This window comes from Barbatula barbatula (genome assembly GCF_947034865.1).
Source record: "Barbatula barbatula genome assembly, chromosome: 20".
In the NCBI taxonomy this organism is placed as follows: Eukaryota; Metazoa; Chordata; class Actinopteri; order Cypriniformes; family Nemacheilidae; genus Barbatula; species Barbatula barbatula.
Window position 1 is genome coordinate 19,568,666 of NC_136783.1, and position 16,641 is coordinate 19,585,306.

Below are 16,641 nucleotides of genomic sequence, written 5' to 3' on the forward strand. Positions count from 1 at the left end.
TGCCATGGAGATGTACCTTCTCCTCACTTCAATAACTGCTGAGCAGAGAGGATTCCAGAGGCTGGAGAAATAGAGGGAAATAAACGTTGCCCAGCCAATAAAGCAAATTAAATATACAATCTATGTATACGCTTGCTTAAAAATTCAAACATTGAATTGACATTAGACACATACACTGTTTTTACTGTGTATTTAGGCCTAACGCGCATTACATTCTGTGTTATTCTACAAACTAAATATTATGAAGCCTACAAGACTGTATTTCTGTAATAATATTACAACATGAATATTAAACCTCAAACATAAACCTGAAATCGTAATTTTGCTGCATAGATAAAAATGATCACACGGTTCTCTCCGAATAAAATGACACTTTTATTATCGATAATCTCATTTATGATGTGTTTTAATACCTATCAAGTTGGGTCACGTTAGGTGCCGCGTAAATAGCCTGATAAAATCAATACTTCTGAGGTTCTCGGACCCCCGTTTCTACGCTCTCGTCAATAAAAACCTCGCGTCCATTTACATGAACTTATATTCAAAACAAACATCCCAAAAGTTATTTCACACTTAAACTGGGACATCTTTAATGTCGTTTGGGCCTCTTTTTGTTTCCGAGCCATGCTGTTCAACCTATCCGCAAACGAAGGGGGAGGGTAGAAGGTCCGGACGCACAAGGTGTGATGTACAACCGCGTTGTCCAATCACGCGCCGCGCGATCCTTCAAACGCACCAATAGCGACCCTCTCCAGGCAAATCCCTTTTGTAGGACAGCCGAGTGGGCGGAGCCCGAGCCAGAAAACCCGCCCATTGCCCAATCGTTAGGTTGCGCGAGGGCTGCAGTTTCAGTTTGTTTAATTCACCATTTTGAGTAGCTGAAGGTAAAATTTAAACTAAATACCTTCGTAGGACAGGGATATTCCCCGCATTGTTTGATTTACTCCACGAGGAAAGGGCGTTGGTCGTTCGACGTCACCTTTAGGCCCTCTTGGCTTTTAAAAGATCACGTTTTGTTAGCATTTTCCTTGCTTTCTTTTGCTCTTCACATTTTCAACCTCTACAGTATTCCTGCAAAATGGCAAGACCAGTGAGGTACGTGGGTTTACGTTCGTCCTGCTAGACGGCCGCTTTGCGTGCACGCTGACTTTCTATGGTGCACGCATGTGCCGAGCATGCTAACGTTCGAGATTAAATCGCATTGAAATGTGTATTTATGGGTTTATTCGTGCATGCAGTTCGCTCGTTGTTGTGTCTTCCAGTGGCGGTGGGCGGTCGATGTATATCTGTGTTTTATTTCAATGCATGTGTTTTGCACGCGCCAAACGTGCATCTCGCCGTCTGATCTTCCCCGCGCATCGCCTACTTATGAAACGCGTTACATTTATGGGCGAGAATAACCACGGGCTTCATGTTTCCTCGTTATGCCTGCGAGAATATGGCTTCCCATTCATCCTCGCCAAATGCTCCAGGAGGGGGTAATAAAACCCCACATCGGAGGTGTTCATTGGCCCGTTCGTGTGATTTTTGCACCCTGTAATGCCTCTCCGACCGGGCAGATATGCGCAAATTCCATAACACACCTACTGATGATGCAGAAACAAAAGATTGCGAAACGACCGACGGCAGCCCGTTGGTATTTTTCGGGTGGAAACGGGTTTTGTGGTCTTTTTCGATAGCGGTAAATTAACACTACGCCAGTGACGTCGGAGGGGGGGGGGCGGGGCAGCGGGAAGCGACCACACCTCCAAATTGGCGTTCTGAGATAATGCGCGTGTTATACGTCTTATTTAGCGCACATTATACGACATGCGAGCGTATGTGTGTCGTTTAGGTTATTTATGGACGAAAAGAAAACACAGAGGGCTGAACGTAAAGTGATACAATGTATAAATAATGTCCTCATGAACATTTGCCATGGTAACAGCCGTTTCCGCTACGTCACAGCTATTGCAATACAACGCAGCTTAAACTTAATATTAGCGTCATGAAATAAATGATAATGAAGCTGCTTGATAAATGTTACCGCGAGAGACATACAAGGTTCATTACAAATAATAACAAAGCATCAAAATGATATAGTCTATATAAAATATATTTTTATGCAAATATATTAAGATTAGCTAACATAAACTTGTTTCGTGTGCAGTTTTACTGAGACCTTTAAGTATGGTATTTGGGGCCTAAACATGATTTTTAATGTTTGTGATGGAGAGAGAATGATGAAAAAGCTATTTTATCTCTCATTGACATTTTACCATAGAACAGCATAGTACTGTAGTTTTATTATCGTAGATTTTAACTGGATACGTCTTTAATATAAGTGGTATTCTTTGAAATACCGCGTGGTTTACGATATTGGTTATTCTTTTATAATCGTTTCTAAATCTCATTTTAGGTTAAACGCCTTCTCATCCATACAGATGTCCGCTTTTAGGAATGATAAACAATTTAAAAGAGAACGTAAAAGTCCTACTGACGTGACATGCAAGAGAAAAGTTTCGATACACATGACGGTCGAGTTTGACTTGTGACTCTTCAGGCGTCTGAACGGAGTGTTTTGGTGGTTTAATGGAACCTTTGTTGAAATGCTAATGGAGAAACTGTTTAATTGCCATTAATTCAAGTGAACCCACTGAAGTGGAGGATGTTAAATGTGCTTGTGAAGGTCTTTAAGCTCTTCAAACTTGAGCGAACGTCATTGGCACTTCTGTGTAACAAATGCACAGTTTGAAACTGCTGTTAAAGTGTTTTGTTTCTCTTTTGCAGGAACAGAAAGGTGGTGAATTACTCCCAGTTCAATGAATCTGACGATGCAGGTAGAAACACAGTCATTACTTTCAAATAAATATATTATTTTAGTTTTCATCTGAAACTGACAAGCATGTGTCGGGGGTCATTTGACCACTAAATATCGTTTAATGTGAATCAACATTTTGTTAATTATTCGTTCATCATCGTTGTCGTCTTATTTTATTAAATTACATTTGACAGGTTTCGTGAATTTTGACGAAGACGTGTGTTCGTGAGATTCGTTCAGTTATTGAATGATGTTAGATTATGAGTTTCGTTAATATTTGATCTTCTTTCTGTCTTCAGATGAGGATTACGTGAAAGCTACTGACACGGTAAAGAAGGTACGCGCTCCTCCTCGTGAAATCAAGCACAAGAAGACCAAGAACTCACAGGAGGACAGGTAAGAATCTCTTGAGCTTCTGAGCTGTCATGTAAAACAGTGTGTTTACGGGCGTATGGGACAATTTTATCAAAGATACAAACAAAAGACAGTATTTATTTTTTTCTTATGAAAATGTTGCATGCAGAAGACGTCTTAATGATTCTTGAAAATTGTGATACAAAATAAAATCTCTCTTTCTTTTAATATTGAATGTTCAAGGCAGGTTTTGTTAAGATCATCCGTGTGTTGTAACCATGAACCTTTTTCAGATTAATTTTCTCCCTATGACCCATATAAGCCGTGGTTAATTATAACTAGCAAGTAAATACAGCAGACAAGGACGTTCTTTTAAAAGATCTGTCTGACATTTCTCTCCTCATAACCTACTATTGTGTCTCTTTGTGTTGTTTTACAGTGAGGATTCAGATGACAAACTCTCCAAATCCAAAAATGATTCGCCAGGTAAAATATTCTGAGATTGTTCATCGCTTTATTCCAATCGGACGAAACGAGTGTTTCACATGTAATGTTATGTTGTTAGATGACTTCGGTAGCGACGAAGACAACAACTTTGGAGAGGAGGAGGACGAGGAAGACGGAGGAAGTGACTATGATGAGAAAAAGGCCAAGAAGGGAAAGAAAGCCAAGGTTGAGAAGCCTGGCAAAAAACCCTTGAAGAGGAAACGAGGTGGCGGTGAGCGATGAAAAAAATGTTGATGTAGTACTGTGCACATCTGAACATTTTAGGCGAATTTTGACCTTATCTAGATGTGAAAATATGGATGCCTCAACAGTTGATCCGGCATGTTGTTGACTTGTGTTTGTTTGTGATTTGTCAGCAGATGATAGTGATGATGACAAAGAGGTGAGCAGGAAGCCGAGGCAGGTGAGACAGGCTGCATCAAAGGCCGTGTCTAAACAGAGAGAGATTCTCTTAGGGGACGGAGGCAGTGAAGACGAGGAAAAAGATGATGAGGAACAGGCCGTCATTGACCGTAAGTTTGCCTTTTATTTTTATTTTTTTACAGTCAAGTTCACTCTGAATAAGTCAAGCGCTGGTAGTTCAAATGTCTAACCCTACATATTAAACGTAGCTGTGTAATGCGATTTGTTGAGGAGAGATGTTCCATTACGTTTCTAATTGATCAGATCTTTTGTTTTTGTCTTGCGAATTAGAAAACCATTGAAAAAATCCTACTTGCATTTGAGGACAAATTCTAGGGTAGTACGAAAACTGTGGACAGCCGTATAGCAATCCCCTGACATGCACCCACAACACCTACTAAATGAGCAAACATCACCCACATTTCATTACGGTCTGGCTTACGTTTGAGGTTTTCTTCTGCAGAGGAGTCAGGCAGCGATGAAGACTTCATGGTTGATGACGATGATGACAGCGACTATGGCCACTCCAAAAAGAAAGGCAAGAAGATTGTGCCGAAGGGAGGACGGAGAGTGGAGAAGAAGGAGAAGAAATCTCCTAAACCCCGGCTAAAGGCCACAGGTAAAGACCACCACTTCTCTTCTGATAACACATACCCTGCGTCTCGATCAGCTCCCGAGATCGTGATTCAGTATGTCCTGTTCACGGGTAAGGACCCTGGCTCCCTTCTCATTGGGACACCGCTCACTTATTCCGGTCACGTAACTGCTTAAGCGGGAATTTTTAGGGGACGAACGTTTGTTTCAGTGCACTGGAAGGATTTTGCGAATGGGTCAGCCCTCAAAATGGCTGACTCCCTGGCCAGTGCCCTGACTACTGAACAAGGGAGCTGATTGAGACACAGCCATATACGGTCTCGTATATATTTAGTCTTTATGTTGTTCGTGTATAGTTGTAAAAACAAAGAAAAATGACTGTTTTGGTTTAACCGGAACGGTCTTTGTTTCTGTTCTTTGAAGCCTCTGTGATTTTTCTTCTGTTCAAACAAAAATATTTTGCTGAATATTTTCCCAAATGATTAAAATGGCCATACTGCTAAAAGACCACCATAAAACTACTACTACATGGGTCCAAATCTGTTCTAATGTGTTCTGATTCAAGTCTTTTGAGATGTTAAATGAATTGCAGTACATGTTTTTGAACAGCAGGGGGCGTGTTTACTGACAATTGGATATGCTGATATTTCTTAAAGCAGACAGTCTTACTTTGTTAGAGATACTTTTATATTATTCATTTTTATCTGACTTTGAATTCGTTTTAAAATTGCCATTTAGTTTTGTTATTTGACATAAAGAAATGTGCAGCATTTGAGAATTAATAAAAGAGCAGTTGCTCGTTTCTAGTGTGTCTCTATTGCGAGATCAGTGTCGTGCATTCATCATGAGCTGAGTGAATCATTACATCACTGCAAGAAAGCCATACAGAGTTGCCTAAACTATTAGTTTACAAATTTAGATCAAATGTTGTACATTGAGCATCTCCACAAATCGAGTAGAAGTCCTGTTAACACTCTTCCATGTTTTCCTCAGTGAACCCCAGTCCCATGAAGGGCAAAGGAAAAGGTCGCCCCAGCGCAGCCAAAGCGCTGGAGAAATCATCACCAAAAGACGATGACGAACCCGAGAGCCCCCTCGAGGATGAAGAGGAAGATGAGGTGGAGAAGAAAGAGTCTCCTCCCTCCAAAAAGACAAAGGAAGACGCCCCCGACGATGAAGACGAAGATGATGAAGAGGACGGCTCAGAAGAAGACGCTGCCTCCGGGGAAGATTAGCCATGTTATCCACAACCTTTCCCTTTACTCTCTTTTGTTCTTTTTTGGCTCTTCTGGTTGATTTGATTTTTGTTTTTCCCCTCCGTGTCTGTTATGGCCTGGCTCAACGGTTTGAACGCTTCTTATTTTCCTTTTCTAGCCTTTCATTTCAGTATCACAGAGGACATTTTCCTGGAAGTGAGCATATATATATTTTTGCGTAAAGTGAGTCCGTTTATTTATAGGTATATAATCTCGAGGAAAACCCATTTTTCTGACCGGTAGGGTTGGTGCTCACCCAGGATAATGACATGACAGTATTCTCCAAAAACATCGTCAGTTTTTACGCTAAATCTCATGCGTTTGTTTTCATAGCATGTATAAAGCTTCGCTTCACTTCCGCTCTCGGTCAGCTGGCGTCATTAATGAAATAGAAGCAGAACAAAACGTTGTGGAAATGGTTTGTAAAGCCTTTGGGCCTTGTTGTAAGTGAAGTTGTGTGGATTGTTCATAAAACCATTGCTAATGTAATTTGCCGCAGCAAATGTGCCGTCGCAATTTACTTTAAAGTGGCTCTTTGTGATGAAACACAAGAATCATGAATTTCTGTGTAAATTGTTTGTAATTATCTACAGGTTTAATGAATAACGCACACCGTCATTTGTTCTAGTTCAGTTTCGTGGATTCCATCCCGTATTCATTACACAGCATATGAATAGAAAACAAAGCGAATGGTTTTCAATGTGAATTACACAACTCATCTTTCAGGTTTACGTGAGGTGTCTACGAACAACTTACACGAGAACTCATGTCCTGCGAAGGCTGTCTGCAGTTTTTCTTAGGAAGCTGGTTGTCGTGCCATTTCTCGATCTGTAACATTCATGGCGTTTGTTCTGTTGTTAGTGGCCAGGGTTTTCTTTTGTCCCTGGATTCGAGTTTTGTATTTATTCCAAGTGCGCTGCAAGCTTCTTTTCATGTCGTTTGTAAGATGAAGAATTGCAGATGTTATTGTGAGACCTGACGTTCATGTTTCGAGAATGGCTTCATCCAGGGTCGCTATTACATTTTCTTTGTTGTACCTTTTAAATAAACACTCGATTTGTGTAGTTTAAGCTGTGCCGGTTGCTGTTTTGAAAGGAATATTCCAGATCAAGAACTAGTTGAGCTCTGTTGACATATCTCTAGCATGCTGTCACATCAAAATATGTATTTACAATTAACTCCATAAGTTCTTGTTTTTGGACATCGAGATAGAAATGACATGCAACACGTGCTGTCCGTAGAGCTCAACGTGTATTGCATGCTAGAATAGTCTTTTCTCAAATCATTCAATTTGCTCTGACCTCTGTATTATTGGTTAGTTTTCTTCGTCCTCCAGATCATCTCGTGTAAAGACTGCATCAAAACCTTTCATCTGTCAAACTGAGACGCGCAGTGTAAGGGTGCTCAGATCGGGCCGTAACATGGTCTACTGTACGAAAATGTGAAGGTCTTACGCACACTGCCTTACAAAGTCTGTATTTACTATAGTACCGCAAAGCCGAACCAGCGCTAGCTTTGACGCATACCCGTTTCGTCTAGAGATTGTATTGTCGGCGCTCTTCAGGAGTCAAATATTGGTATTCTTTGTGCCCTGGATCAGACGTAGTGATCTCATGACAGAGATAGGCATATTTGCACTGTGATGAAGAGGAAGAATCGTACGTTCGTAGGTTACGTGTGTTTGCTCGAAGCATATTCGTGTTGCTGCTTGTTTTGAGTTCCAGACACATACGTGATGTATATCCCATGATGCATTTCAAGGGGCTTTCTGTCTACAGCGCATCAATGGCATTCTGACATTGTTCGATCCTTTTTGCCAGGCATCTCTGAATATTTTAAACTTGTGCTGTTTCAATTCGGTTTTTAACCTCTAGCTGTCCAAAAATGTATGAATGTTTTTCGTGTGCTTTTACATTTTTCTTTTTTGTCCGTTTCATTTTTCCTCCAGATTTTTTGTAATGTTTGTTTTTTTAAGAAAAGAAATAAAATGTATCTTCATTTTAATGACAAACCATTACTGTTTGCATGTCTTTTACTCGGAAGGACTCTGAATACACCTACACTGCACCTTTATTGTGTGTTACAGTTCAGTGAAACGTTTCAAATGAAATGTTATTAAATATAAGATCATGTCGTTCTGAGAACTTTGGCATCTTTGTTAAACGAGAAGGAGAAATTGCATTGAAACCTCAAACCAAATGTGATGCACTGACAATAACATTTATTTTTTTAGTCTCTGGGCTATGAGTACTATAATTACGTTGCTGTGGTTACCAATGCGACTTTAACTACAGAACAGGAGAGTCAGGTTTACAAATGCGCTTCAGGAACAATTGGCGTTTTTTACGTGTTCAATACAAGCACCTGCATAGAAAATGTGTGCTAACTTAAATGTCTGGAAGAATGTTAGTAACCCAACAGAAATCGTCTCCCATTGACTCCCATAGTATTTATGTTCCCTACTATGGCAAGTGCATGAGATCTGTTTGGTTACTGACATTCTTCCAAATATCTTTTTCAAAATCAATTGTTCAGGGTTGGAACAACCCGAGGGTGAGTGTTTAACAAAATGTTCAATGTTTTTTCGGTGAACTATCCCGTTAAATTGTGTGTTCTTACAGTAATATTAATGCCTTAGCTAATATTAACAATAAACGACATATTTCTTAAGCATTTCAGTTTTTTATGCAACAAAATGTTGGTTGGTAGGCCATGTAGTGCATTAGCTTATCAAACACATCATTTGATTTTATTTCATTCATACTTGGTATATGGTCATTTACTAAGATTAATACATTTTGTATTGTGAGTTCACGGTTCTAGCAAATGGAACCTTATTGCAAGGTGTGTTTTACATTTATGACAACTATTCAAACTTTCAAAACTATTTTTGCCTGGAAGCAAGACTTAAGTTTGAGCACTTTTACTTAACAGAAAGCAAGGAACTGTGAAGAAGAACACAACAATAATGCCGATATGTTATCTAGATTTTTTCCCAATATTTTCATTGATTTATCCACCGTAACAATATTGTGCATAAGATGCACTGGATTTAAAACAGGCATATGTGTAATGAATGCTCATTGTTTTGAAATGGACCATTCACATGTAATTACGGGTGACGTGCAGATTCGAAGAAATCTCCACCTGCGGGTTGGTAGAGAACGTGACGTCAGGTAAACGGCTCGGGAACATTTTTGACATTCTTGGCAAATTGCTGTGTGCCGTGACCTCACATTGAAGGAATACTCCTACAGTCCTACAATCTGATTGGTTGATAGAAATGTTGGTACAGGATCATGTCCTGCTGGGTTAAACCACATTGACCCTGTATGTATACCTTTATATACATTCTGGTTACAGTGATGCCCTCAGGGAACCATTTAAGTTCATTTAAAGGTTCTTGTAAGAATCATTTATTTTTGCTTGGTCATAGTTTAAAGAACCTTCTGTGAACCAAAAGAGGTTTTTGGGATGTTAAAGTTTTATTTATGGATGTTCTTTAGCATTGTGTGAGCTTAAACGTTGTGTCTTAAATAAATAGGGCTTAAAGCATTACTATACGCATCACCCATCCCTAAAAATGAAGTGGATTCATAATTCTGTCACATGTCTGCTCACCAGCACTGAGATTATTAACGATTTATTGACATTTTTTGCAATAAACTTTTAAGGGGACACGTTCTATTGTAATTGTGCTTTAGCTTATTTGAAAAAATGATGTTGCATTTAAAACACTGCCTCTATCATATCTACGCTCAATTTATCCCTCCCACTTCCTGATACGTTGCTGTAACTGCTGCTCAAACTTCTGATGTCAGAACTGTATACATTGACGTGGGAATCAATAAAGGCATTATCACACAACAGAAGAGGAGACTTTAAGAGACGTGTATGTATTACATCTGTTTGTAATGTATAGCCGATGTACCAGTGTGTTGTGTAACCAACATATCAAATCATTATTGTCTGTTTATAACTATATGATTATAGTAGTAACTAAGTAAAATGTAGATAAATATTCACTGTAAATTTCTAAAATAAGCGGTAGAATACTGTAGGGGAATAGTTGTATGCCTCTGTAGATACTAAGAGTACAGAGACTATTTTGAATACTTAACTACAGTTAATTTGCATAGTTTTGAGATTAGGGTCGTCCTATTAATAATAAACTAAACGTAAAGTCTAACCAACGTTTGCTGTTGTTTTACCTGATAAATCTGTCTTACAGAACAGGTGGTTTCGTTTGTGTTGCTTCAGTTTGTCAGATCTCCCGTGTTGAACAGACCTCATGTGAAGTTCACTGTGTCAGGTAAGAGAGCTTTTCAGCTCCATTGTGTTACACTTAACATTGTTTTAGTTCGTCACTAGTCAGATGTTATGAACTGACAGCAAAGTGAAGGAGTGTCACGACTGAAATTGTATTTGTTCATGATCCAAATATAGGTTTTGTCCTTTATCTCAATTGTTTTCAAGAACTGTGCAAAAAGGGGAAGTTATAGCAGTTACTGTCATCTTACTGTACTGAGTTTTGAACTCAAGTGACCTTAAACTACGTCTATACTCAATATAGTCATTTATTTGGATATACAAAGATTTAAGATGTGGCCACAAGTACAAATCTAATTTTGGAAGATTCCTATTAATACTGTATATCCTACCAGTATTGATTCCTATCATTACTTGTATAGTAACCTACCGTGTATTTTTACAATAAACTTAGCAAAAATCCCTTAAAAAACAGCAACTTTCTGGCAGCTGGGGCTAAGTTTAGCTTGTTGCCAGTTCATGTCAATTAACATAGTTTACTAACTACATTACATGAACTTGTTCTTGTTCATCTTGGGCGGAGGTGAGATTCTCATTGAGTACATCTAAATATCGAAGACCTCAAGGCTAACAGAAATATCAGACATAAAGCCACACCCAGATCCCATTTTGATTTCAACAGGTCTATAAAGACAAAGATGATCCGAGTGCAAGGAAATTCATTATCACGTTATATGTACTGAACAAACACAACATGTGCTGCTACGTGTTGACTTACGGGGCGTTAGTCATCACACGTCCTGCGTGTTCTGCTGTTTAATGGTCTATGGTGTTTCAATCTCTAATCATCCTCGCATAAATCCTTCTGTAAATATGAAAATGGTACTATGGATGTGTGCGTGATATAAAATGCATTTGACTTGGATTTATGGTGTTTGCCACACGCTGGCACATAATGCAATGATGTTGAGGGTAGCTGTCAGGACAAGAATGTTCTGGTCTGTATTAAGGTGTTACTAGGTGGTTGCTTGTGTTTTGGCAGTTTGCTAGCTTAAGTGTCAATATGGTTTGGCACCCACATTCAATTTGAATCCATTTTAATTTTATAAGCATCTACTTGGTCTCAGATGTAAACATTGCATAGAAGAAATAAAAAATGTAATCATATGAGACAATTATTAACATTAAGGTCATATAGAGGGGTAAAATGAATGTAGATTGTAGAGGTAGTCTGGATTTGGGTCAATTTGATGAGAGTTCACATTGAGATCTTCAATAATATTGACTTTTGCAGACTTGACAAATCTGAGCTCGGTTTGAGACATTGTTGGCACTCTAGATTTCCTACGTTGCTTCAACTTCAAAAATGAAGTTAACCGGCTGCCTTATAATTTTGAGTTAATTCGACGTCAAAAATGTGAATTATTACGTGAATTTGATGAACAACTGTTAGTTTACAAGCCCATGCTATTAGGATAAAAGTTGGAGCAAGGCAGTTCTTTAATTTTTCAGTTATTTGTTAGTCAAAAAATTGAAAAAGGTATTTCTTGAGCTGTTATTTGAAAGATGTGAAGAATTCTGTAGTTCGTGTGGAGGCTAGAAGTTCATTCCACCACAGGGGAACCGAATGAGTAAATGTTTTTGCAAGCGAGTGTGTGCCTCGCCGAGATGGGACAACCAAGTTCCATAATTTCTCAAGTTAAAACAACAAATAAATTTTACAGTGTTGATTTCTAAGAGTACTAATAAAGGTATCCAAGGGATCTCATCTGTTATTTTTCTCTCTTATGGGTAGAATCAAGAATAATGGGGTGGTTGTATTACAGTTGACATAATGTTGGACATATGCATGAACAACTACTTCTACTGCAGAATAAAAGAGAAAGAAGGCAGTAGAGGTGGACATGCATGGCAGGATATCACAACTATTCTTGATCAATTCATTAACATGTGGCCTAGAGGTATGTTTGGCTGCTGGGACTATCTTCATCCCCCCCATGCTGCTGGAGGCAGGGGTGGAGGAACGCTTCATGACAATGGTGTTAGGTAAGATCATTACATACAAGAATTGTGTTTTTCCATTTGTTACATAGAAAGATGCATAGATGGACGGATAGATATATAGATTGTTTGTTGATAGATATGCTATAGATGTGCTATATTGTGTTTTATCCAGGTGTGGGACCTATACTCGGGCTTATCTTTGTTCCATTGATTGGTTCAGTGAGCGACGACTTCAGAAGTAAATATGGCCGTCGCCGGCCGTTCATCTGGGCGCTGTGCATCGGCGTCCTCCTCGGACTCCTGATCATCCCTCAGACGTCCACCCTGATCGGCCTTTTTCCAAAATGTGATTGCCGTTGGCTGCAGGTCTCGCTGTTGGTCTTTGCTATCTGCTTGATGGAGTTCTGTGGACAGGCCTGTTTCACCCCACTGGAAGCGCTGGTGTCAGATCTCTTCCCTGGAGAAGAAGAATGCCGCAAGGCCTTTTCGTTGTATTCGCTCATGCTCAGCCTGGGTGGTTGTGTGGGCTACCTGCTCTCTGCAGTTGACTGGACCTCATTGGACACCGTGGTTTACCTGGGAGGACAAGAGCCTTTTATCTTCATAGTGCTGACCTTCATCTTCCTCGCTTGTCTGATGGGCACACCGTTCATCTGTGAAGAACAAACAGGGGATGTTGAGGTGTCCAGGAAGGCGAAGTCCACGACCTGCTTTTGCTTCTGTCCGGTATTGCCCAGACTTAAGCTTCTGCCCAGAACAATCTTCAGCCTTCTGACTGTGGGTCCACGACTTTACTCGCTGTGCAGTCGCATGCCTAAAGTCCTTGCAAGACTGTTCATGGCTGAGCTGTTCAGTTGGATGGCCCTCATGTCTCTTATGCTGTTTTACACAGATTTTGTCGGAGAACGACTGTATGGTGGGGTGCCCAGTGAAAATCCAGGTTCCCTGGGAAGGATACGATATGACGAGGGTACGATTTCATCGTTTATACTTCCACAGTTTACCCAAAAGTGAAATTCTGTCTCTTTCTTCCGTGGAATGCAAGAGAAGATATTTTGAGAAGTGTTTCAGTGGTTTTGTGTCCATACAATGGAAGTCAATGGCGCTCCATGTTGTTTGGTTACCAACATTCATCAAAATATCTTCTTTTGTGTTCTGCAGAAGAAGGAAAGTCAAACAGGTTTGGAATGACATAACAATTGATGAAAGAGCTTGCATTTTCATCAACTCGCCTCTGTCTCCCTCCAGGTGTACGAATGGCCAGCTTGGGTCTTTTTTTGCAATGCGTGACGTCTGTGATATTCTCTTTGGCTATGGAGCGTATGGTGTTGTGTATAGGACCTAGAAAGCTGTATTTGAGCAGTGTGGTGGTGCTGGCAGTGAGTACAGCGGTCATTACCGTTTCACACAGCGTCGTTTTAATCACCATCATGGTCGCAGCGACTGGGTTTACATTCTGCACTCTACAGATTCTACCGTACACGCTAACATGTCTGTATCACTCCAATCCAAAGGTAAGAGGATGCACATATACCTTACAAATGTATCTAAGCGAAGAGGATAGTTCAACCAAAAATAAAAATTGTCATCATATACTCACCTTCATGTCGTTCAAAACCTTTATGAGATATTTTGAGAAATGTTTCGGTTGTGTCCATTCAATAGAAGACACTGGTGGGGTCAGTGTTGTTTGGTTACTGACATTCTTCAAAATATGTTCTTTTGTGTTGTGCGGAAGAAACACAGCCATACAGTTGAAATTTTTGTTTTCAGTGAACTATCCCTTTAAAATAGCAAGTAATGAATTCTGTCTCTATATGTTAGTGTCACAAACATTTGTACTTGTCCACAGGTGTTTTTTCCCAATGAGAGAGATAAACCTCACGGGGACGATCGTGTTATATTGATCAAATCAGCCGAGAAGCCATCCTTGACCGCACAGAAAAGAATCAATGGTTGCATCTCTGAGACGTCCGTTGCAACATCAAATACGAAACCCTTACAAAGCAATATACCAACCTCACAATCGCTTGATCTGAATGTATCTGTAACCATTGATCTGAACCCTGCACAACCAACAGCCCAGAGGGGCATGGGTACAGATATGGCCATACTGGACAGCGCTTACCTGCTATCTCAGGTGGTGCCATCGCTCTTCATGGGCTCCATAGTGCAGCTCTTTCACAGCGTGACCACCTACATGGCATGTGCATCTTTGCTGAGCGTGGTGGCTGTTTATTTCTCTAGAAAGATCGTCTTCGAGAACGCGGATATGGAAAGGTGTAGATGATTGGGGCGTTGTTTCTAAACCATGATGGACAGCTGGATCTGTTTTTAAGATGTGTGTGTTTTGTATGTTTTTAAAAGACTCAGGGTGACGTATAAATAATTTATTTGATATCAAGTGTTGGCTGTTAAACATTTGCTGAGATATTCCTGGTCGGGAGGATCAAACAAACAATGTTTGGACAGAAAGACAAAGTGTATTAATCGTTTACATGAGCTGTCAAACCACAAACGGTCGACTTATAGTTGTCTATGCGTATTAAAGGGACAGTTTACCCCAAAATGATACAATTCTGTAGTTTATTCATCATCATGTAATTCAAGACATGTGTCTCTTTCTTCTGTGAAACAGAAAAGAAGATATTTTGAGAAATGTCTCAGTGGTTTTGTGTTCGTAATAAGTCAATAAGGGTCCGATGTTGTTTAGTTACCAACAAAATATCTTCTTTTGTGTTCTGTAGGAGAACGAAAATCAGGTTTGTAATGACATGAGTGTGAATCAATTATGACAGAATTTTATTTTGAGGCGTTTCACAACACCTTCACACATATTATATTAGAGAATGTCTGACCTTATGGTATATTTATCAGTGTGTTAACTTTGTTTTATTGTTATTATTTTAACCATTTATTGGGATACATAATTTTCTTTGAACGACCGTCTTGTGTGAATGTGTTTTTTGACATTTTTTTCAATATTGCACAGTTTTGTACCCTTTAATAGCCTAGAAGTTATGACCTTTGAATGTAGGCTAATGTGTTAAACACTAATGCCGACGATTAAATGTGCTGCAGATGTTAAAATGTTAATTGCAGTTGTTGTTTACACATTAAGACGTTTTTAGATTTTTGTGTTGTATTTTTATCAGTACCGTTTCTTTTGGTTCTAACCGATTAAAGTGATCTGCAAAACACTAACATCATTTTTTAATATTTAAACGTTTTTAATGTGACAATAAATGATTTTCTAGTGACAAAATTATGTTTTTATCAACGCTCACGTGTAGGTTGTTGTTAATACGTCACAGGTTTTTTATTATTATTTTTTATTATTTATTGAACAAATATTCATGTACAAACAATATGGCAATAATAACAGTTCTTACCATAAAAACATAATAAACGGGTGCAGGTACATAAAACACACACAAATATAAAATGGAAAATCCCACCTTCAACCCGGAACTAACGTCCGGATTTAAACTGCGTTCACATGCTCTCGGAAATGAGGTAATTCCCAGTTCTGATGTCATGATTCCGAGCTCGTCGTGTTCAACCGTACTTCCAACTGTATAGTTTTAGTCAACTCGCTGGCTATTCTGGAACATATGTGATCATTTTGAAGTGTAGAAAACATACAGTATGCTTCAAATGGTTATTCATATATGTGAATATAAAATAATCCAAGGCAATGACGCTAATAATAACTAATAAATCTGTCACAGAAGAAATCCTTCTCCCGTCCGCCATGTTGATTGTTTAAGGGCCGCCCATTTCGTCAACTCGGGTATCAAAATATATAATATTTCCCAACTTCCCAGTGGGAGACGCGACATGTGAAACTTTTACTCATATTTCCCCTAATTCCGAGAGCACTTGAAGTTAGTCACATTTACAGCGTTACTAGTGATTTAGTAGCATTAACACATAAACATAAAAGCTGCTAACATTAACACCACTGGTGCATAAATTATTTCCGGGTTAAAGTGGGAATGGTTGAATTTCCAAGAGCACGTGAAGCAATTGTAGTACATCACGTATATTAACAAAAATAACTAATAGATGTTTTCGGTGTGTTATAATACTCTTCTACTGCCCTCTTGTGGCTTTGTTAAACTGCAGTATTTTTTTACAGTATTCTTACAAAAGTACACGCACGTGTTCATTCACGGCCAGAACTCATTCATTCTTCAGTTTTCTTACATTTCTAACTTCTCAGTAGCTGTTTTTCATTCAAGCCTCGACTCTACGCATGTCTGTATGAAGTGTCGCCGTGTTTTGAACAGCCACGTGGTGCTGTGGCCATTTCATCATTCATATTCCATCTTTAAATAAACTCGCGAGTAAAACACACGTCTTTAAACCCGATGTTTTATATTTGTTTCACGGTGTTTTGTTTAAACGTGTCTCGGTGGCATTGCAGAACGCAGTGTGATTTTTTCTACAGCC

General features: G+C 39.3%; 2 protein-coding genes across 3 annotated transcripts; both read left to right on the top strand.

The window, feature by feature from the left end:
* Positions 1-720: 720 nt before the first annotated feature.
* nucks1a (nuclear casein kinase and cyclin-dependent kinase substrate 1a) lies at positions 721-7,930 on the top strand. Of its 2 annotated transcripts, none has more exons than XM_079482662.1 (8): positions 721-1,095; positions 2,770-2,819; positions 3,100-3,196; positions 3,594-3,640; positions 3,720-3,872; positions 4,021-4,173; positions 4,527-4,682; positions 5,651-7,930. In XM_079482662.1, the coding sequence occupies exons 1-8, from the start codon at positions 1,079-1,081 to the stop codon at positions 5,890-5,892; spliced, it is 915 nt and encodes a 304-aa protein (XP_079338788.1). In that variant the 5' UTR covers positions 721-1,078; the 3' UTR covers positions 5,893-7,930. The 2 variants fall into 2 exon arrangements, with proteins under 2 accessions (XP_079338788.1, XP_079338787.1); XM_079482661.1 differs by having other exon boundaries at positions 772-1,095; positions 4,018-4,173.
* A 1,768-nt stretch (positions 7,931-9,698) lies between these two features.
* slc45a3 (solute carrier family 45 member 3) lies at positions 9,699-15,447 on the top strand. Its single transcript, XM_079483367.1, has 6 exons — positions 9,699-9,805; positions 10,145-10,225; positions 12,055-12,228; positions 12,359-13,156; positions 13,435-13,700; positions 14,039-15,447. Exons 3-6 carry the CDS (start codon positions 12,087-12,089, stop codon positions 14,474-14,476), a joined length of 1,644 nt encoding a protein of 547 aa, XP_079339493.1. The 5' UTR covers positions 9,699-9,805; positions 10,145-10,225; positions 12,055-12,086; the 3' UTR covers positions 14,477-15,447.
* Positions 15,448-16,641: the final 1,194 nt, after the last annotated feature.

What these genes read in the sequence shown, in the direction of transcription:
- nucks1a (XM_079482661.1), top strand. An exon ending in CAATGAATCTGACGATGCAG is followed by an intron (nt 2,820 to 3,099) that starts GTAGAAACACAG and finishes TTCTGTCTTCAG; the next exon opens with ATGAGGATTACGTGAAAGCT. An exon ending in AAGAACTCACAGGAGGACAG is followed by an intron (nt 3,197 to 3,593) that starts GTAAGAATCTCT and finishes GTTGTTTTACAG; the next exon opens with TGAGGATTCAGATGACAAAC.
- slc45a3 (XM_079483367.1), top strand. Translation starts at nt 12,087, where the DNA reads ATGCATGGCAGGATATCACAACTATTCTTGATCAATTCATTAACATGT. An exon ending in AAGGATACGATATGACGAGG is followed by an intron (nt 13,157 to 13,434) that starts GTACGATTTCAT and finishes GTCTCCCTCCAG; the next exon opens with GTGTACGAATGGCCAGCTTG. An exon ending in TGTATCACTCCAATCCAAAG is followed by an intron (nt 13,701 to 14,038) that starts GTAAGAGGATGC and finishes ACTTGTCCACAG; the next exon opens with GTGTTTTTTCCCAATGAGAG.